Source organism: Halichoerus grypus, chromosome 3 (assembly GCF_964656455.1).
Source record: "Halichoerus grypus chromosome 3, mHalGry1.hap1.1, whole genome shotgun sequence".
Lineage (NCBI taxonomy): Eukaryota > Metazoa > Chordata > Mammalia > Carnivora > Phocidae > Halichoerus > Halichoerus grypus.
Window position 1 is genome coordinate 97725147 of NC_135714.1, and position 22399 is coordinate 97747545.

Sequence of the window (22399 nt, forward strand, 5' to 3'; positions counted from 1 at the left end):
ATCTAATTGTATTTTTCCAATTTCAAACCTGATTTTTTAATAAGATTGCCAAAATATATACTTCATATATATATAATGTACAGTATATATATTTATATACATTTAATTTCGTTTTTTATTACACATTTAAATAACCTCACATCACTGAAGTAGTAGCAAGAACAAGTCTAACGGTAAAAAAAAAAAAAACACTCAGGATGCTTTTTTTTAATCTATATTTAAAAACCAAACTAGTTGTATTCCAAGCAACAACCAAACTGATGACGTAGGTTTCTTCTATAAGAGACTTTTCCAAGTAAGCCTATACTCTCAAACCACAGCATCATATAATGACCATTCAACACTTCCAAAGCTGCTCTTTCAGAATATCTTATGTCTCTGAGCCTGAGAATCAATAATCACATGCAAGTCAAAATAATGTACTTTACCTGGTGGAGAACCTGCATGAGATGGGTCCCCATAGTGTCCATAATGGGGTGGAGTAAGGCCTATTCCAGGCTGGGACTGAGAATAGGGGGGTGTAGCCACATATCCTTGTTGACTCATTATGAAAATATCATTCCAAGGGATAGCTCCACAAAAGGACTCTGCAACAGAAAGAAAAAAAATGTCAACAAGAGAGTTTGAGTTACTTAATGCTATTCAAAATATGAACACTGCTAATAAATATTTATAATGGTTTGAGGATAACATCAGGTGTGTGAGACGTCTTCATATCATACAACATATCATATTATCTTCTACAAAGGCTCTAATCATAGCTCTATGGAACTCAGTAACTCTGAGTTCTACAGGCAAATTCTCGGGCACAAAATCTGAATAACAACTGCCAATCACTTTTTCATTGGACGAATGAACTATTTCCCAGATAGTCTCTCATATTGTATCCACTATTTTTGTGCCTTTGGTTTCCATGGCCCTGTTTCAGCAAAAAGCATGCCAATGGCAATAATCACAAGTCATTCAATTGACTGACCAGCAGAACTGCCAGTAGTCTGCAATCAGATGTTTTAGGGCTTGTGTCATTTCAGTGCTATCCTAACTAGTAATTTTAGTCAGGCAGCTAGGATAAAGAGAAATCAATAGTCCAACAAATATAGCAGAAGATAAAGAAGTTGGTAATGGACTTACTTTATGAATCATAAAATGACTAAGCCAGGTTGCAGCCTGCAAAGATTTGAGAGTTATCAGTGGTTTCTCATTCAAAGATGACAGACTCTTTCTAATTTAAGTATCACACCTCTAAGAACATATACACATATATTTAAGGAACTAAGGAAAAAAAGGAATTTCATATAGGTTGAGGCACGCGCACACACCTCACAGTACAACATACCCATCTTGATTCTACTCAGAAGCTAAACATCGATTTGTTTTAAATTTATCGTTTTTCCAGGTTTCACAAAATAAGACACATTTCATAGAACTATTCTCAAAGAATTTTTATAATAAAAAAAAGCTCTGAATCCTGGTAAAGAAAGCAGGTTTTCACTACAAATCTACCATTACTCTGCTGTGTGACATGGAATAAGGTGAAGAACCTCTCTGGGCCTCAGTTCCCTCTTAGAAAATGAAGCTTCTAAAGTCTTTGCAAACATAAAACACTGATCCTACAATTTCTCTCCAGTTTCTTCATGTGGCATAGGAATATTTCTCCTTTTGTTGTTTTATGATGCTACCTTTTAAGGTAAAAGTTCGGTGATACCTGCTAAGACTTGAAATAGATCTATATTCGGGAAATCTCATTCTTCATTTGGTTTCATTTTCCTATTAAACTATAAGTTCCCAAAATTAAAGAAAATATTATAAGATCATTTTCTTCTCCTTGGAAGGAGAGAACTAATGAGAGGAGAGATAGGCAAAAGCCTGCTGGTCCACTTTGTTCCTGACAACACTTTTACCCTCCTCCCACTTTAGCAGAGAGAGACGTGGCAGCCTGAGCTTTGGTCAAGCTCACCCAACCAAGCACATTTAGGAAGTCAGCAGGAGCACACACCTACGTAGCAGCCTGTTGCTGAGTGACGGAGAGGAAAGGCAGGGATGTTCACTCCAAACAGCAGGAAGCAAGCAGTCGGGTCCCTCTGAACTGGTCCTGACAGAAATCTGATTCCTCACGCAGCCCAGTTTGCCACGTCAAACTTCCTCACACAGCACCAAGTTACAGAAACCTGACTCAGCTTCAAGCGGCGACATGGCACAAAGCCACTTGGCAAGAGCAGGCCTAGGATCAAAATCTGGGGAGCTTCTCACAGAACAAGCCCCAGGCCACTGTCACCGGACAACGAGAGCCAAGGTGTGCTTCTCACCCTGGACCAAGTTCGGATTTGGGCAAATTGGTTTCGCTATCGGATAGGATGTCCAGAAGCTTGAAGATACAGTTGCCATTTTTACTCTATTTCCAATATTGCCTTCCTCCAAAGAGGAAATTAAGTTGATACAGAGACAAGAAAACCGCTGGCCGTGCCACTGGAATACTGTGGCCACTGAGGACCCTAACCACGCAGTTCCAGCATCCCAAGACAAAAAGATGGGGGCGGGGGCGGCTAAAAACTGCCCACGCCCACCCACCCCACCCCCATTATTAAACTGCACGAAAAGGCTAAAGGAGCAAAGTATGAGGTCTCCTCCGCTGCCCTGCCACAGGTGAGCATCCAGCCTCTCGCCAACCCCTATCCTAGGCCGGGCACCGCACCCCACTCCGGCTGTGTCTGGGGAGGGGCTGTCCCGCCAGAGCGTAGCCAGGCAGGGTGAGGCATTACCTGGTCTGCTCCCGCACGCCGCTGGACTTCCGAGAGCCTGCGGTCTGCTCCTAGCGCCGGGTGCCCCCGGTGACCCAGCTCCCGCTGCGGCCGCTGCTCCCGCGGCGCCTCTCCCCCGGCCCTGTGTCCCCACAGGCTGGTCTCGCGCACAGAGTTGCAGCGGGGTTGGGAACTGCCACGTCAAACACTCTCCCGGCTGCGCGCCCCCAGCGCCGGGGCTCAGACCAGCTGCCGCGCTCCCGCCGGCGCAAGCGCACAGACCCGACCGGGCGGGGCGGGGCGGGGCCGTGGGCGGGGCCGGGGCCGGAGCGCGGCGAGCGTATTGGCCGCCAGTCCTTCCTTTTTTTTCCCCCTCTATTCGCCTCTTCCTGTCTGTTTTGTTTGTATGTTTCACTACAACAGGTCAAAATTTTAACGCTGTTGATAAATCAGAGCAACGTTTTCACAGTGGATCCCCTTAGGAAGGCGTGAGTGCTTAATGAGGGTTCATTCATTCTTTCATTCAACAGGTTGCGGCTTCAGCTGTTCATTCATTACATATTACTTGAGTAACTGTGATATTCCAGGTATTGCTTGCCGATACAGGAAGGTACACGATTCAAGACCCCGAAGAGATTAGAATTTACAGGCGAATCTGGCACCTAAAGGAGAATCTGGCACGTGTACACGAACAATTTGATGACGTATTCGTGCAACGCTCTACAGAGGAAGGAACGCCCAAGGCAGCCTGGCAACGTGTAAAACAGGAAGGAAAAGATGTCCCAACTGAAAAGTATGGGGAGGGATGTCATCATTGAAGCTGAAATTGCTAGACTTCTGTGTATTCCTTCTAGGAATGCCTACAGATTGACTGAACCTACCCCAAACAGGGATCGATACATGTATAGAGACCCCGTGTTTAGCTCACTGTATTGTGAGAAACAGCTGAGAAAGGCAACATATGTCACACCTGGAACTTGACTTCTCTTCTCTATCTAGCCTTAAAAACCAGGACCATCTGGCTTGTTTCTCACAATGCCCCATGCCTAGATAGAAAGGCCTTCAACCAACCCTAGGTTTGATATCGCTGCCACTTTTGCTCAAACTTACAAAAACAAACCAGATCAGTGTTTTGTTTTCAAAATATACTTTCTTCTGAGCCTCCTGGGTGGCTCAGTCGGTTAAATGTCTGCCTTCGGCTCAGGTCATGGTCCCAGGGTCCTGGAATCGAGTTCCCCATCAGGCTCCCTGCTCAGCGGGAAGCCTGCTTCTCCCTCTCCCACTCCCCCCTGCTTGTGTTCCCTCTCTCTCACTGTCTCTCTCTCTCTCAAATAAATATATAAAATCTTTAAAAATACATACATACATATATATACTTTCTTCTGGGGTACAAGAAGATAAAAATACTTGACAAATCTCTTTACTGACAAAATCCCTGGGCAAAAACTTGCACGGGGATGATGCTACTGCTGAAATTCTACATTAGTTTTGCAGGCATTTTAAGTTATTCCAGCATGGTGAAGACACTAATGGTCCCTTTCCCCCTTCTCCTTTTTTACAATTTTAAGGTGTGACACCCTGCCTACACCCAGCTTCAACCCTGGTCAGATTTGAGAATCCACAATGAAAAATTTGTTTTAAATTTGTTTCTTGTGTTCTCAATATAATGAAAATGTTTGATGGAGTTTAGGAAGCTTTGGTCTGTGTAGAAGCAGCACAGCTTGTAAGAGCAATAAAAAAAAGTTGTCATATCACAGTTATGTCACAATGTAGGAGAGAGTAGTCACTTGGAGATAGGAACATTATGTAATGAGCTGGTTGGCTTGTTGTCTCTATAAAACCACTAAGTTTGAGTTTGTAAATTCTTTCTTACCTCTGTTCAGGGGGATCAGGACAGTTTGTGATTTTAGTTCTAATACAGTGTTGGATTCCTAAATATTTAAAGTTGGAAGGGATTAGAAATATGGATAGCTCAATATTCAGTGAGGACTGAATTCAATTTTATAGATTAAAAAGCCAAATTTCAAAAAATGAAAACAACTTACTAGTCTTTTAGTTGGAAGACATGCCTTTTGATTTTAATTTCAAAGCATTTTTTACCTCATTTTTCTTCCTCTTAATATTACTCTATTCAATGGTTTTGCCTTTCTCTTCTATATCTGCCTTATATTTAAGCTTTCAAATAAATACAATATTCATAGACCATACAGCTCCACCAGTGTTTGGAGTTAGTAATCACAAATTTCTTTTTCTTGGGGCACCTGGGTGGCTCAGTCGTTAAGCGTCTGCCTTCGGCTCAGGTCATGATCTCAGGGTCTTGGGATCGAGCCCCGCATCGGGCTCCCTGCTCCGCGGGAAGCCTGCTTCTCCCTCTCCCACTCCCCCTGCTTGTGTTCCCTCTCTCGCTGTGTCTCTCTCTGTCAAATAAATAAATAAAATCTTAAAAAAAAAAAAAACATTTCTTTTTCTTATGAAATAGACATCTAGTTTGTCCTGCTTCCCTTCTTGTGACCTTAAGTAACCACCCCTTTAGTGACTAATTTCTGACCTTATTCTTGTGGTAGGATTGCTGAACTTCACCAGACAGGAAGGTTAGCCTGGATTCCCAGTCTTCCTTGGTCCGACCTACCCCACTGCCACCTGATGTCAGCCTCTGATGTTCCATGTATAATTAACATGGTCACCCTGGTAACCATATCCTAATTGAAAGGTGAGGTCACAGGGAATGTCCATGTGCTGGGGTTCTGTGTTCTTTAGGGTCTTTCTAACTTTATTATTTTTTATTTTTTTAAGTAATCTCTATGCCCAATGTGGAGCTTAAACTCACAACCCTAAGATTAAGAGTCGCATGCTCCACTGACTGAGCCAGCCAGGCATCCCTCTGTTCTAACTTTGAAAGGAAAAGAAAGAAGAGAATCAACTGCACAAGACTATATAGATGAGAATGAACTTCCAGACAATCCTCAGGGTTCTTTCTGATATGTATGCTTTGGAAGAAAAGAACTATGATGCTCTAAGCATTTATTTTTTTAAAAGATTTATTTATTTGAGAGAGAGAGAGCAGGGTTGGGGGGGCAGAGGAAAGGGGAGAGAGAGAGAATCTCAAGGAGACTCCCACTGAGCATGAAGCCCGACGCTGGGCTCTGTCCGATGACCCTGAGATCAAGACCTGAGCCAAAACCAAGAATTGGACACCAAACCAACTAAGCCACCCAGGAACCCCTCTAAGCATTTATGTAACTTAAGTTTGGTTCAAAAGCTACAGTTCAAAGAGGGTTTATATTTAAAAAGTTGAAATAGTCAAGACTTGGACTATGTTAAATATCTGAAAGCACAGTAAATAAGGCCAAATTAAATGGTGGTGAGGAAAAGGGTACATGGTACACCAGGTTGAGTAGCAACCTGTAACAGTAACAATACGGTTCAAGTGTTCAAGAAGGCCCTACACCAAGGTATTTCTGGAATTACTTTTTTCTCTTTTTTTAATAACAGCTTTATTGAGATATAATTAACATTTCATCCATTTAAAGTATATGGTCCAGTGGTTTTTAGTACGTATACAGAGTTGTATAGCCATCATCACAATAAATTTTAGAATATTCCCATCACTCCCCGATAAACTCTGCCCATTAGTAGTCACTCCCCTTTCTCCCGTACTCTCCCATTCCACAGCCCTAGGCAAGCACTGGTCTACTTTTTATCTGTATAGATTTTGTATTCTAGACACTTCATATAAATGGAATCATACAATATGTAATCCTTTGTGATTATCCTTTCACTTAGCATGATGTTTTCAAGGTTCACCCATGATGTAGTATGTATCAGTGCTTCTTATTGCCAAATAATATTCCATTGTATGGATATAGTACATTTCATTATCCATTCATCCGTTGATGGGCAGTTAGGTGGCTTCCCCTTTTAGGCTGTTATGAATACTGTTGCCATGAATATTCATGTACAAATTTTTGTTTAGATAGATGTTTTTATTTTTCTTGGGAACTTCAAATAAACAATATAGTATCAAACAACAACAACAACAACAACAAAAACAACAGTCTGGCTTCAAAGGCTATGCTCTTAGCAATTAGGCAATGTTGCCACTCTGTATGAGATTTTATTTTTAAAATAAAATAGGCAATGTCACCCCCCAAAAAAGATGACAACAACAAAATAATTAAAATTGAAATCTCTGGTGAGAATGTAACTTACCAAAGCTGATTCCAGAAGAAATTTTTAAAAGTTAAATATAGAGTTACCATATGACCCAGCAATTTCCTCCTGGCTACAATTACTTTTTTTTTTTTTTAATATCTTGAATATTTCCCTCTGACTGTAGTACATCACTTATGGTTTTGGCCACAGATTGGGCAGTGTCACATCACACACCAGGTCAAACTGATTCAGTTTTGAATCCTGACACTATCACTCACTACTAGCTATGTGCATTTTATTTATTTAACAAGTATTTATTAAGCTCTCACTATAAGCTGGGTGCTGTACTAGGAACTGTGGACATAAAGTTGGATGAGACACTTCTCTGGCTATTAAGAGTTCATGGAATAGTACAGGGATTGGCAAACTGCAAAATCGGGCCCACCTGCCTGTTTTTGTACAGCCTGCAAGCTGAGAATGGTTTCTATATTTTTAGATGGTTGAAAATCAAAAGAAGAATAATATTTCATGACACAAAAATTCTATGAAATTCAAATTTCGATGTTCATAAATAAAGTTTTATTGGAACACAGCCATGCTTTTCATTATCATACTTTTCATTATCATATCCTATCACTACAGCGGCACAGTTGAGTAGTTGTGACATTGGCCACAAGGCTCAAAAAACCTCAAACATATACTACCTGGCCCTTTACCGAAAAAGCTTGCCGACACTTGGTCTGGTAGAACCTACGAGTACAGTACAGTGGATTCGCATTTAATGAGAAGACCAGGTTGCCATGGGAAAATCTAAGAAGAGACATTTGACCCAGACTTGAAAAGTGAGAGAGATATCCCTGGTACAGGGGGCATCTGAACTGAGTCCCTGAGGACAAGAATAAGTTAGGCAAAAAAAGGAGCGAGGGGGCAGCAGGAATAGCAGGAATGGAAGAGGGAAGACAAGGAACCCGAGGCATCCAGATGTGAGGTAGTCCAGTACAGAAAGGTGGGGTTCTAGAGGAGTGAGGACAGGAAGGAGGTCAGGCAAGCAGCTAAGCTAGCTCTTGGGGTCCCTCAAAGGCACTGGAGAGGCAATGAACACTTTTAAGCAAAGGAATGAATCAATGATTTTTTTTTTTTTTTTTTTTGCCCCAGAAATCAGTCTGGCAGACAGAGATAGGGCTTTGCAGTCAGACCAAGTCATGATTTCTGTTTCTGCCACTTAACAAGCTGTGTGTTCCCTCTCTAACCTTCAGTTATCCTCACCAATAAAAATGGCAGTAATTACAATAAAAATGGCAGTAATTATAATACTAATCACAAAAATTTTGTGGGTATTAAATGAAATAATGCAGGTAGAGTACTTGGTACAGTGTTTGGCACATAATAAAAGCTCAATAATGTTGTTATGGTACCATCATCATAATTATCATTATGAACAGCATTATCTGTGACAATGGAATTAAGGAGATAAAGTCTAAGGATGAAACCCCAGGGAATTCTGCAATAAGTGCACATTCTAAGCTTACTAATCTTGGCTTGCTCGTAAATTTAGGATATGACATTCTTCTCATTGTGATCATGAACACTTAATGATATAAAGTGCTATGGAACAAAGTAAAAGTAGAGCAGGGTAAGGAGGATTGGACTGCTAAGTGGGCGATGGGTTACATTATGTGGGGTAATTAGTGATTGTAGAATTTCCTGGGGTAGTTAGGGTAGGGCTCTGCGGGAACTGGAAGTATGTCACTCAGATAGCTCTCCCTCCATGATTATCTGCTCCAAGAAATGTAAGCGGATGATATCCCTTAGCTGTTATGCATTTCCCGACAGCATTAAAAACATACCCTCATGGGTAAGGGTGGAATTTTCTTTTGAAAGGAGCCAATGTTTCTATTCACCAAAATGAATAGTGTTTCACTGCCCAAGAACTAAGGTGACTTTTTGGACTTTCTCCTTCCTCTTAGATCTAAGAGTTGTTTCTAAACTTAGAGACACAGAGAAGCCTACAAATACACTGAATGATCTGGGCTTAAGTCTGGAGAGCTCATCCTGACCTCACAAAGGTTCTGTGTTGATGGCAACAGTGAGAGTGGGAGTCTGTTTCCTCTGGAGCCCCTTCAGCACCTCCCAGGAGGTGCTACCTCCCATCTCCACAAACACAAGCCAAGAGCACTTGTTTAGAGGTGAGAAGGGCAGGGTTCTTTCTCACCTTAGATCTGAAGAGTGGAAGAGTCATAAATGACTGAGCATGGTGGCAAGACCCAGTCAGAGTGGAAGAATCTGAGGACTGAGTTCAGAAGTGCATGGAATATCATCACCCTGAGGGGACTTCAGGAACATCTGCATCACCCTGAATGGGGACTAATTTTAGTGAACTGGTGGCTTGTCCCATAATAATTTGGGTTATTTTTTAAAGTGTAACTTCATATTGTAATCACAGGCTTCTAAGATTTGTATATATATGTATATAATTATGTTAGAGAAGGTCATCCAGAGGACATGACTGCCATTCAACCTTGGGGCTGGATCCTGGGCAATGGGAAGCTCCCCATCCCCACCCCCATCCTTGCATGTACGTTCTGCCCACCATTACCACCATGGGATCAATTTTCAAGGATGCAGCCTTGAGAGAGACTGTTGTTGAGCTATCTGGACGGGATATGTGACTAAACCCATTAAGGCCTCTATATAACCTTTTAAGATTCTGTCAGCCTGTGCGGAGATTACTCATCTAGCGGCTGCTGAAGACAAGCCTTGTAAGTAAGTTCCCTTGCTTATTAAAACCACTACCTCCCAATTTGGAGTGGCCACTCTTTCTTCGGTCTCTCCTTGCCCTCTGTGTATTCCGCCAGGAATGAACCAATAACTTACGTGTTTATTTCACTAACAAGTGATATTGCCTCCTAAGAAAACACCTTCTTTTAAGACTAAGGTTTTCAAGGGCGCCTGGGTGGCTCAGTCGTTAAGCGTCTGCCGTCGGCTCAGGTCATGATCCCGGGGTCCTGGAATTGAGCCCCACATGGGACTCCCTGCTCCATGGGAAGCCTGCTTCTCCCTCTCCCCCTCCCCCTGCTTGTGTTTCCTCTCTCGCTGTGTCTCTCTCTGTCAAATAAATAAATAAAATCTTTAAAAAAAAAAAAAAGACTAAGGTTTTCAAGACTTGTTTATACGTTGAGAGTTTTCTCATCTGGTACAACTGTAGGTTCGATCTGTGTTCTAACTACTAAAAAAACGATATGGGGGTTGTGAATTGCCTCAGAAATTGGGAAAAGTGAATTGATTTTAAATGGTTAAAGATGTTGAATGAATGTCAAAGAACTAATATGATGTCATTATAAATTTGTCCATTATGTTTAACAGACATCATAAAGGAACATAGTAATTACCTATAATCTTTCTTTGGAACTTCTTGCTATCTGCTAAGGATTTATAGGCAACTCGTTTGAGCAATAGTACACTTTACTATGTGAGGAGCGATGAAGGTGGGGAATTGGGTTCAGGTTGGAACAAGTTATATTTGAGATGTATATGAGATATCAATTGTTAATAATAGGTATGAATTGGAATATTTCAACCTGAGGTCAGAGAAGTCTGGTCTGGAAATAACAAACGTGGGAATAATCATCTTGAATAAGAAGTCCTGCCTGTAACATTTAACAAATCTAGTTTAGGTTCATGGAATATCTAGTTTTATTTCACATTTAAGTGATGAGATACACACATCTGGAGTTCAGGAAAGAATTGAGTAGTCGGTAAAGAATGCAGCCCTAGGTACACCAACATTTTTTTTTTTTAAAGATTTTTTTTATTTATTTATTTGAGAGAGAGAGAGAGAATGAGAGACAGAGAGCATGAGAGGGAGGAGGGTTAGAGGGAGAAGCAGACTCCCCGCCAAGCAGGGAGCCCGATGCGGGACTCGATCCCGGGACTCCAGGATCATGACCCGAGCCGAAGGCAGTTGCTTAACCAACTGAGCCACCCAGGCGCCCGGGACACCAACATTTTAGAGTGATGTCAAAGCAGAGCCAGCTGAGTAGATGCATAAAAGGTGTTCTAAGACAATATCATTTCAGTAAAGCAAAAGCAAAAGTTGTTTTCTGAAGGCAGCAAATTAGATTTGCTTTGCATTTTTTCGTATTTTTTTGACTTCTTGGCTTTAAAGTGCACTTGTATTTAATTTTTATTAAAAATAAATATTAATATTTGATTAAAATGTCACTATTTGAAGAGTATTTCAAGGTGAAATAAAATGCATATATCTTAGTTTAAATTGAATAAAGGTTTAGGCTTCAATTCAGAGTAAAGTAGGTAGGAAATGAAAGAATTGTTCTAAGTTGAAATAATTCATTTAATGGTTCATTTTTTAACTGGTTATAATTTTAGATATATTATGTGAATATTAGTGATGAAAACAAATTTATATTTTTTTAATATTTTCGGTCTTTTATTTCACATCAGAAAACCAATTTTAATGAATGTTTTCATATAAAAATGCCATTGTTCAGAGAATAAAGTTTTAATTAAATTAATATGTTCTCTGGAATTGAAACACCTAAAGGATGACTTACAAAATAATAAATATTAAATTCATGTTGCCGGCATTGAACTTTAGTTGTAGCACCTGTAAGAATTTTTAACATCTTTATTGACATATAATTGGCATACAACAAGTTGCACATACTTCAAGTGTTCAGTTTGATGTTTTTGACATCTATTCACCTGTGAAATCATCATAATTAAAATAACAAATCCACCACCCCTAAAAGCTTCCTTGTACTCCTTTGTAATCACTTCTTCCTTCCTCTCCCTACCCTTCCACCCCTGAGAAACTACTGATCTGCTTTCTGTCAAAGATTTGTTTGCATTTTCTAGAATTTTATATAAGTAGAATCATATTGTATGCACTATATTTGGGGGAGGGGGTTGGCTTTCTTAATTATTTTGAGATTCATTTTTTGTGTGTGTGCCCTGGTAGTTCACTCCTCTTTATTGTTGAGTAGTATATCCATTGAATGGGTATATCACAATTTGTTTATTCATCATCAGCTGATGGACTTCGGATTATCCAGTTTGAGGCTTTTACAAATAAAGCTGATATAACCATTTATGTACACAGCTTTGTATGGACATATCCTTTCATTTGTTTGAGACAAATACCTAGGAGTGGAATAGTTGGGTCACATGGTTGATGTATATTTAATTTCTTAAGATATTGCCAGATTCTTTTCCAAAATGGTGTACCATTTCACGTTACCACTAACAGTGAATGAGAATTATAGTTTCTCCATATCCTCTCCAGCATTTGGTATGGTGAGTGTTTTTGATTTTAGAAATTCTCATAGTTGTGTAGTAGTCTTTCAAGGTAGTTTTAATTAGCATTTCCCCAATGGCTAAGGTTGTCAAGCATCTTTTCATGTGTTTATTTGTCATCTATCTGTACATTCTATCTGATAAAGTGTCTGTTCAAATATTTTGCCTATCTTTATTGGGTTGTTTTATTTCTTATTATTGAATTTTGGGGATTTCTTCACATATTTCTTCACAAGTCCTTTGTCAGATATGCTATTTGCAAATATTTTTGCTCAGACCATGACTTGACTTTTCATTCTTTGTGTCTTTTGAAGAGAAGTTCTTAATGTTGATACAATTCAATTTACTAATTTTTCTTTTATAAATCAAGCTTTTAGCATTGTATCTAAGAAATATTTGTCTAACTCAAGATTGCCAAGACATCTCCTATGTTTTCTTCTAGAAGTCTTATAATTTTAGGTTTTTCATTTGTGTTTATGATCCATTAAGAGTTAATTTATGAAGATAGATTCTTCTGGGCCACGAAACAAATCCCGCTAAATTTAAAATGATTTATGTCATACAAAATTTATTCTCTGACCTTAGTTGAATTAAATTAGAAACCAATTACAATCTGGGACAATCCCAGATATTTGGAAACTAAATATTATATATCTACATACCCATGGGTCAGTAAGAAATCAAAAGGGAAATTAAAAATTATTTCCAGCTAAAATGAAAACGTGGCATGTCAAACTTTGTGGGATGTAGCAAAAGCATTACTTAGGGGGAAAAATCTATAGCACTAAAATGCTACATTAGAAAAGAAGAAAGATCATTGCATTAGTGATACCAGTTTTACATCATAAGGTACTAGAAAAAAGGACAAATGAGACCCAAAGTAAACTGCAAAAAGGAAATAATAAAGATCAGAGTAGGGAAACCAGTCAGATAGAAAACAGAAAAATAAGAGATAAAATCAGTGAAAATCCAAAGACAGTTCTTTGAGACAATGAAATTGATAATCCTCTAGCCAGACAGATCAGGAAGGAGAGGGAGATGGAGGGGGAGAGGGAATGGGGGAGAGAGAGAACACAAATTACCATACCAGGAATGAGAGGTAAATCACTACAAATGCTCCCAATATTAAAAAAAAAAATGAGAGAATATTATGAATGACTTTATGCCAATGAATTTTACAGCTTAAATAGCAAAGTTGACTGAAGAACAAATGGATAACCTGAATAGTCCTACATCTAGTAAATTGAAATTGTAATTTAAAACTTTCTGACAGATATTTTCTAGGCTCAGATGTCCTCATTAGTAAATTCTACCAAATATTTAAGGAAGATAAAAACCCAATTCTATCAAAATTATTCAAAAAAATTGAAGAAGATGGAATATTCCCAAATAATTCTACAATGCTAGCATTACCTGATACCAAAACCATATAAAGTCATTAAAAGGGAAAAATATACAAATCAATATTGCTCTAAGTATAGATACAAAGATTAACAAAACTTTAGCAAATCAAATGAAAAAATGTGTAAAAAGGATAATATATTTTGACCAAGTGGGGTTTATTCCAGGAATGCCAGACTTGTTTAGCATTCAAAAATCAATGTACTTCACCATATAAAGAGATTTTTTGAAAAAACATGATTATCTGAGCAAACACAGAAAAAGGCCTGTGACAAAATCCATACTGATTAAAATTCTCAGTGAACTAGGAATAAAAATGAGCTTCTACACCCTAATAATAGACATTTTCAAAAAACTGCAGCTAACATCATATTTAACAATGAAAAATTGAATTACTTTCTCCAAAGATGAGAAACAATACAAGAATGTTTGTTTGTATTGCCTCTAGTCAACATTGTACTAGAGGTTCTAGCCAGGGCAATAAGGCAAAGGGGAAAAAATTCATCTTGTTTGGAAGGAAGAAATAAAAACTTTTATTTGCACACAACATAATAGTTTACGTAAAAAATTCAATGGATTCCATAAAAAAAAAAAGCTGTTAGAACAAATAATATATAAATTTAACCAGGTTAAAGGGGCGCTTGGGTGGCTCAGTCCTTAAGCCTCTGCCTTCGGCTCAGGTCATGGTCCAAGGGTCCTGGGATCGAGCCCCACATCAGGCTCCCTGCTCCACGGGAAGCCTGCTTCTCCCTCTCCCATTCCCCCTGCTTGTGTTCCCTCTCTCACTATGTCTCTATCTGTCAAATAAATAAATAAAATCTTAAAAAAAAAGAATACATGATCAATATTTGAAAATCAATGGTATTTCTATATAGCAGCAACAAATAATTAGAAATTGAAATAGTAATAAATTTTATTTTATTTTTTTATTTTTTATTTTTTTTAAAGATTTTATTTATTTATTTGACAGACACAGCGAGAGAGGGAACACAAGCAGGGGGAGTGGGAGAGGGAGAAGCAGGCTTCCTGCAGAGCAGGGAGCCCATGCGGGGCTCGATCCCAGGACCCTGGGATCATGACCTGAGCCGAAGGCAGACGCTTAACGACTGAGCCACCCAGGCGCCCGAAATAGTAATAAATTTTAATAAAGCAATGCCATTTACATTAGAATCAAAATATGAAAGAGTCCTATACCCAGAAAAGCTCAAAACATTGCAGAGAGAAACTATAGAAGATTCAAAATTTGTTAATTTACATAAATGAGATATACTTTATTGATAAATTCAAAGGCTTAGTATTTTCAGTTCTTTTCAAACTGATTTATAAATTCCATGCAACTCCAGTCAAGATACCAGCAAGTTTTTTTGAGATAAGGGCTAGCTATTCAAAAATAAACATGAAAATACAAAAAAACCTGTATTAGTCAAAAAACTTTGAAAAAGAACAAAGTTGAGAGCCTTATACTACCAATTTTAAGACTTATTGCAAAGCTACAATAATCAGATCAGTATGATATTAGCATCAAAATCGACAAAAATATTAAAGAAACAGATTGGAGATTTCAGAAATAAATTTAAAAATATACGGTCAATTGATTTTCAACACATGTGCAAAAGAGGACTGACTTTTCTTGTCTTTTCAACAAATGGTGCTGGAACAATTTGATATCCACATGCAAAAAATGAACTTCAGGGGTTCCTGGGTGGCTCAGTCAGTTGAAGTCTGCCTTCGGTTCAAGTCGTGATCCCAGGGTCCCGGGATGGAGTCCAGCATCAGGCCTCTTGCTCAGCAGGGACCCTGCCTCTCCCTCTGCCTGCCACTCCCCCCGCTTGTGCTCTCTCTCTCTGACAAATAAATAAAAAATCTTTAAAAATGAACTTCAATTCCTACCTCTTACCTTATATCATACAAAGGAATTAATTCAAGATAGAACATAGACCTAAATGAAAACCCCAAAGCTTTAAAATCATGAAGATTTTTCTTGTTTTCTCCTGGTGACTTTTAAGTTCCAAGAACAAAAACATGTCCATACAAACTCTCATACACAGATGCTCCCAACAGCTTTATTTGTAAAAACTCAAAACTGAAATTAACCCAGATTTCTATGAACAGGTGAAAAGACAAATAAATTATGGTATATCCATGCCATATGGATGGCATGGATGAATCTCAAAATAATTACGTTGAGTGAGAGAAGCGAAACAAAAAGGAGAACACATAAGTTTCTATTTACATAAATATTGAGAAAATGCAAACTAATCTATAGTAACAGAAAGTAGATCGGTAAGCGCCTGGAAATGGGGCGGGAGGAGAAAGCGGTGAGGGGGCAGGATTACAAAGGGGCAAGAGGATACTTCTGAGAGTGATGGATATGTTAATTATCTTGATTGTGCTAATAGTTTTATAGGTGTAAGACCATGTGTATGTATCTCAAATTGCATATTTAAATATGTATAGTTTACTGTATTTAATTATACCTCAATAAAGCTGTTAGATTTTTTTCATTGAATTTATTACTTTTTCTAGAGGCTTGATATTTTTGTGATATTAAGATTCCCAACCCAGAACATGTTCTGTTATTTGCTTTGCCTTTGGGCCCTTCAGTAAGTTAGTATAGATTTTTTGGGTTTTGTTTTTTTAACATTTAGGTTCTATATTTTCCTGTTTAACTTAATTCTTTACTGTTTTTATGTGTGTTTGCTTTTTTCCATTTGATGTCTGTTTATTGCCAGTAAAGAAAATGTTAAAGATTTTTAAATATATATTTATCTGAGTAACTGATCTAATTATCAAATTATTTGTTTTTTATTTTATTACTTTAAAACTGCAGTTTGGTGGGAGAGATGAACCATGGGAGACTATGGACTCTGAGAAACAAACAGGGTTTTAGAGGGGAGGGAGTGGGGGGATGGGTTAGCCCGGTGATGGGTATTAAGGAGGGCACGTATTGCATGGAGCACTGGGTGTTATACGAAAACAATGGATCGTGGATCACTACATCGAAAACTAATTATGTATTGTATGGTGACTAACATAACATAATAAAATTAAATAAATAAATAAATAAACAAAAAAACACTGCAATTTGGGGTTTTTTTAGATGTACAACTGAATCATCAGCCCTGCATTTTTTTCTATTCCAGTGATGTTATAAATAATCATTTAACTTTTTTTATTGCATTTAGTGGAACTTCCAAAATAATATTGATTAATAAACCTGATGATGAATGTTTCTGTCTGTTTATGCTCTTAAAGGAAGTGTCTTTAGCATATGTGTTTAGGATGATGTTTTAGGTAAAGATGATAAACATGGCAAATATAGATGCACCTGTTCTGGCTTATTTTCCTTTACTACAAAGGTTGGAAAGCTAAAACTACATTTTCCAGAATTCCATGCATTAAAGCTTTTTAAAAATTCTTTGACATTTTCCAAGTTTTCCACAACAAACACATAATTAACTTCCCCAAGTACACATTGCCAGTAAGTGATCAAGCCAAGTAAACATGCACAAGCAGATCTGTCAAAATACAGTTCTCTTGTTTGCGTCTCACTAGGTTCATTACTATGTTATAATTGCATTATTTGATATCTAAAGTTTATTTGCATTATCTATTTCACCTGAAAGATTTAATAAGGGCAGCGTCGCATACATGTTGGTATTTGTCTTTTAGTGACCTTAGGTGTGTGTTCTTTGGCTTTGCTACCTTTAGCCCTGTTCGCTTGTAAAAAACCACGTGTGGCTATTAATGTGATCCTTTTTGTTCCTGCTTTGTTACAAAGCAAGCTAGCTACTCATTTGTTGAGGGGACAATTTCGATATTTCAGAAGTTGGTTTTGTCCCTTCCTGCTCTTACCCTTTGGGTACGCCTCTACCAGATGTTAACATGCTATACGAAGATGCCTCTCTGCTTAACCCAGACTTCACAGAATAATCAAATGTCAGAGTTGGAGGAAGCCTTAGAGATCATTCGAGTCCAGTCCTTTCATTCCCCAGATGTGCAACCTGAGGTTCAGATAGTCAAGCTAACAGTCACATGAATTTGGGAAAGCCGGGACTGGAACCCAGATCTTTTGACCTGCACTCCAGTGCCTTTTCCATGATTGCAAACTCTCTCCATTTTTGCTATACTTTCATTATAAAGCCTATTTTAAGAGTTAAAGCAAACTGAATTATAACTACATTTCAAGAGGATACTTTGAAGCAAACTTTTTATTTAAAAAAGGAATCAGCTCCTAAAATATATGTACATTAAGATGTATGTGTGCATGCAGACACATGCTCCCCATCCCCACCTCCATACACAAATCGGAGAGTCTAGGGAGGGGAGAGGAAAGTCTTCCATTTATGGCTCACTTTAACCCAACACTGTACACAGTCCTTGATTTCCTGGAATTTGGCTCTTAGCCTCCATCTTTCTAGGCGCTATGCCTTCTTTCCATGGCTTGCATTGACAGTTTCCAAGCCATCCAAAAGAAGGTGTAAATCCACTTTTGTAGCACGATGCATTAACTATAAAAGCCAATTCTTCTGCTTCCAAATTTCAGCTTTAAGATGTCATCTTTACATAAAGCAGGTATGATGTGTCTCTAAATGGGGAGCAGAAGGTAGAAAACCAAAATCTCTTCAGGATGGTCTTGCGTCTACTCTCTCAGAGAGATGGGACAGCCTCCTCCCTTTTATTTCTGAAGCTAAGAGCTTTCTGTCCTGTTTAAAAGTACACTGGTTCCCCCTTATCAACATTTAGCTTTCCACGGTTTCAGTTACCCGCAGTCCCAAAGCAGATGATCCTCCTGCTGACCTATGGCCATACAATAGCAGCCTAACGCTACATCACAATGTCTGTGTCGTTCACTTCACTTCATCTCATCACGTAGGCATTTTATCATCTCACATCATAGGAAAAGAGTGAGTATAGTTCAGTAAGATATTGTGAGAGAGAGAGAAACCACATTCACACAACTTTTATTACAGTATATTGTTACAATTGTTCTATTTTATTATGATTTATTGTTGTTAATCTCTTGCTGTGCTTAATTTATAAATTAAACTTTATCGTAGGTAGGTATGTATAGGAAAAAAACCCATAGTTTCTATAGGGTTCAGTACTCTCTGTGGTTTCAGGCATCAACTGGGGGTCTTGGAACGTGTCCTCTGTGGATAAGGGGGGACTACAGTATTACCATTGACATTTGGTCTCCCATCCCTACTAAACTGACGACACAGCTTCAATGAAACAGAATCTTTTAAACAAAAAAATAAATGGGGAAAAATCTGATTTGTCAGAGATCTCATCACTCTGTCGTAAAACTTTTGCTTCATTAAATTTTGATTTTTCTCATTCTCAACATTTGGGACCCGAACTTCTATAATCCTATATTCTTTCCACAAATGCTGGCTGATTTCTCAGGTGGTTTTCACATCTTTTATTCTTTTCTAATTCCTAGCTGTCTTGACTCCATTACTTATTTCTTGCCTCCCTCTTTAAGCCCTTTAAAAAAAACCCACCACCCTGCTTTCATGCAGATGGTGCTTACAAGGCACTGAAAAGCATCGCCAACATTATAAACCTATGAAAAATCTCATGTCAGTGAATCACCTGAATAGCAAATAAGTGATGCTTCCCCTGCCTTTTTGATGATTATTTCTGCTCTTAAAATGAATGTGATAGACCCTGAAGTCTATATTGGTAAGTAAATGTGAGACCTGTCATTTCTATAACTGGGGTAATGTCTTCTTGACATAAGTATAAAAGCTGTGTACATTCTGCATCTCCTCAGTAAATTATATACGTATATATATATTTCCATCCAAATTTGTTTTATTAAAAACAAGAAAACAGGCTCAAAATAGAGTCGCTCATGCTAACCTCCATGTCACCAAACACATAATTCAGTTTTAGGGTTCCCAAAAACAGAATCTTCAACCAGTCAGCCAGAAGTTAACTGATCAGCATTAGTTAGGTAATCTGCCTGATAGATCACTACCATCCCCTAAAGGAAAATAATCTTGCAATAACCAATCCACTTTTGGCCTAGTATAACTTTCTTGTTTCTGCTCTTTTCTGCCTATGAAGTCTTTCATTTTGTTCAGCTCTTTGGAGCTCCTTTCTATCTGCTAGATTGGGTGCTGTCTGACTCATGAATCGCTGAATAAAGCCAATAAGATCTTTAACATTTACTCAGTTGAATTTTGTTCTTTAAAATCTTAAACAAGTTATTTCTAGCTCTGTGTTTAGGCAATTTTTAAATTGACATAGTCCCTAGGCATCTTATTAAGAGTATTGTGCCAGCATTCTGCCTTCAAGACCAAAAAAGCAAAGCACAATGAGGCTATAAGAACAAGATCCTTGCTGGTATCACTTATTATCAGTTTCTTTTGACAAAATTCTTCCTGTTAGATTATTTTTTAGTGGTAGAATTGGAAATGTGTTAATGAAGTTCAAAGGTTCAGACTATTAGGAGTTCATACGCAATGTTAGATGTAGGTGAACCATTTAACTGAAGATACTGTATAAAACTAAGCATGTTTCATTTTTTTCAAATTGACTTCATAAAACACCTTTTCAAGTTTTTGTATTTTTCACAGAAAGCTCAAGGGCTCACTGATTTTGGGGACTTGAGCCCAGTGATGAAGCAAGTCTCTGGCAGGCTTATCTGTACCTCTGATATCACTTGAATTCAGGGGATGGCAAATACAGCTATGATGTTCCTGCTTAAGAATTTTAATCCTTTTTAAAGTGAACTGTGAATGAATAGCTATGTTAATATGAAAGACTAGAAATTTAGCTCTGCTTGAGAAAAAAAAAACCTCTCAAAACAAAGTATCTTCTGAGATATAAAAGAATGTCAAATCTACCAAAATTAAATTTGAATATTCAAGGAATTCCAGCAATATAAAATCATTTGTGAAACAAGTTTTTAAGGGACACAATATACATTTGGATATTGAATGTATGTTTTATAAATCTTAGCTCTTGTTTGCCAGTTTATAGGTTGGAATGTTAGAAGAAAAAGCCTATTGGCTTCTTTCCACTAAATATTGAAAATTTTTTTGCTTCTTATTTAAAACAACATGAGCTTGTGCAAAGTGCTTCCTACAGTGGTATTCTTTTTGCTGTGGAGAGGGTAAATCAATTAAGAATAGTTTCAAAAACATTTTAAATTCTAACAATCACTTTTAAAATGTTATTATTAAAAGAGAGAATAAATAATATTATTTAACTCAATGTAAAGAGAACGATTCTTAAAAGAAATCATGAGAACAATCATAAAAGGTGACTTGGTAATCTTTGTTGATGGAGCAGGGAAGGGCATTCCTGGAAGAGAAAGTACCTGAATAAGTACATGGCAAAGTAAAACAACCTGGAAACATCTGGAGAACTGCAAGCTCTTTGATATGGCAGAAGCAAGGAATATGCTATGGGTTGAGGAGGGTCCTTGTCAAGCATTAAGGATGGAAAAGTAATCAAGGGCCAGATAATGGTTGGCATTTTATGTTCCACTAAGATGCTAAGAGTTCCTGGAAGGGGCCACAAAAGGGTTTCAAAACAGGGAAACAACATGATTATATTATACATGTTGCTTTTGTACTATTGACTTTGGCAGCAATATGGAGGATGGAATGAAAGATTGTAAGACTAGTGACAGAACTAAGAAAATAGTCAAAAGGTACAAACTTCTAGTTATAAAATAAATAAGTCACAAGTGTAATGTACAGCATGGTGACTATAGTTAACAATACTGTATTTGAAAGTTGCTAAGAGAGTAGATCTTAAAAGTTTTATCACTAAAAAGATTTGTCATTATGTGTGCTGATGGATGTTAACTAGATTTATTGTGGTGGTCATTTCACAATATATGCAAATATCAAATCACTATGTTGTACACCTGAATTAATATAATGTGTTAATTATATCTTAATATCAAAAAGGGGAAGGAAAATAGTGCAGTAGTATAAAAAGAAAAAGGTGAAACAGTGGGATGGAATTGAATGAATATGGGGGAGGAAGTGGAGAGTGGAGAGTGGGGGGGTTCTGCTGTTTTGACCTGAGCTACTCCTGAATGGAACATGCCAAGAAAGGGGATGCAGGAGAGACAGTGGTTTCAAGGAAGACATTTATTCCACATGAGTTCAGTTGCCTTTCAGATGTCCAGAACGTATAGCTCTGGAGCTTGGGAGGAAAGGTGAGATGAATATCTGGGATCTGAAGCCAAGAAGTGAAGTTGCAGTCTTGGAGATGGATGCAATTTGTGAGGGACAGTTAGATAGAATGAGAAGAGATATCCAAGGATAAGACCATTGGAAGCATCAATATTTATGGAGTGAGAAGGAAGAAAGGACAAAAAAGAGACAAAAGCAATGGTTAGAGGGGTAAGAAGAGAAGCAGGAAGGAACGGTGTCTTCCTCATATTTTAGCAAACTGAACTCATCACTCATTATACCCGAGACTATCAGGTGCTTTTCTGTTTCTATGCCTTTACTTGTGACCTTTCATTCTTTTAAAAATACTTACTATTAAAATCCAAGCCACTTCTCAGAGTCTTAACTGGAATACCAGGTCTTTTGTGAAAAACTTTCCCGATCATTACTGCTATAATCTTTCCCCTGTTTTCTCAAAAGCCCCAGTGTTATGAAATTGAATTCAATTGTATTATTTAAGGCAATCTTTATTTATTAACTCCTTTAAAAATAGAAATAATACATGTCAATGTAAATAACATTGTAATGAAAACAAATTTCTAAAATAGAACAATTTATGAGAAAAGTGACATTGTCTCACATTTTTGCAAATCT

The 22399-nt window shown here is 37.9% G+C and overlaps 1 protein-coding gene and 1 long non-coding RNA gene across 4 annotated transcripts in view; one reads left to right on the forward strand and one right to left on the reverse strand.

The window, feature by feature from the left end:
* The window catches only part of SEC24D (SEC24 homolog D, COPII component), a 99791-nt gene extending 96793 nt beyond the window's left edge, over positions 1–2998 (reverse strand). The window contains exons 1-2 of one of the 3 annotated variants that reach the window (XM_036091788.2): positions 2760–2998; positions 429–587 (exon numbers count right to left, since the gene is read on the reverse strand). In XM_036091788.2, coding sequence (XP_035947681.1) covers positions 429–546 — 118 coding nt within the window. In that variant the 5' untranslated portion in view covers positions 547–587; positions 2760–2998. Of the gene's footprint in view, positions 1–428; positions 588–1131; positions 1154–1996; positions 2075–2759 lie in introns of those variants that run through there. The other 2 variants (XM_036091789.2, XM_078069180.1) reach the window with 2 other exon arrangements.
* Positions 2226–4380, forward strand: LOC144381368 (uncharacterized). Its single transcript, XR_013446441.1, has 2 exons — positions 2226–2643; positions 3326–4380. It is a non-coding gene; the product is annotated as an uncharacterized LOC144381368 (long non-coding RNA).
* The last annotated feature ends 18019 nt before the right edge of the window (positions 4381–22399 follow it).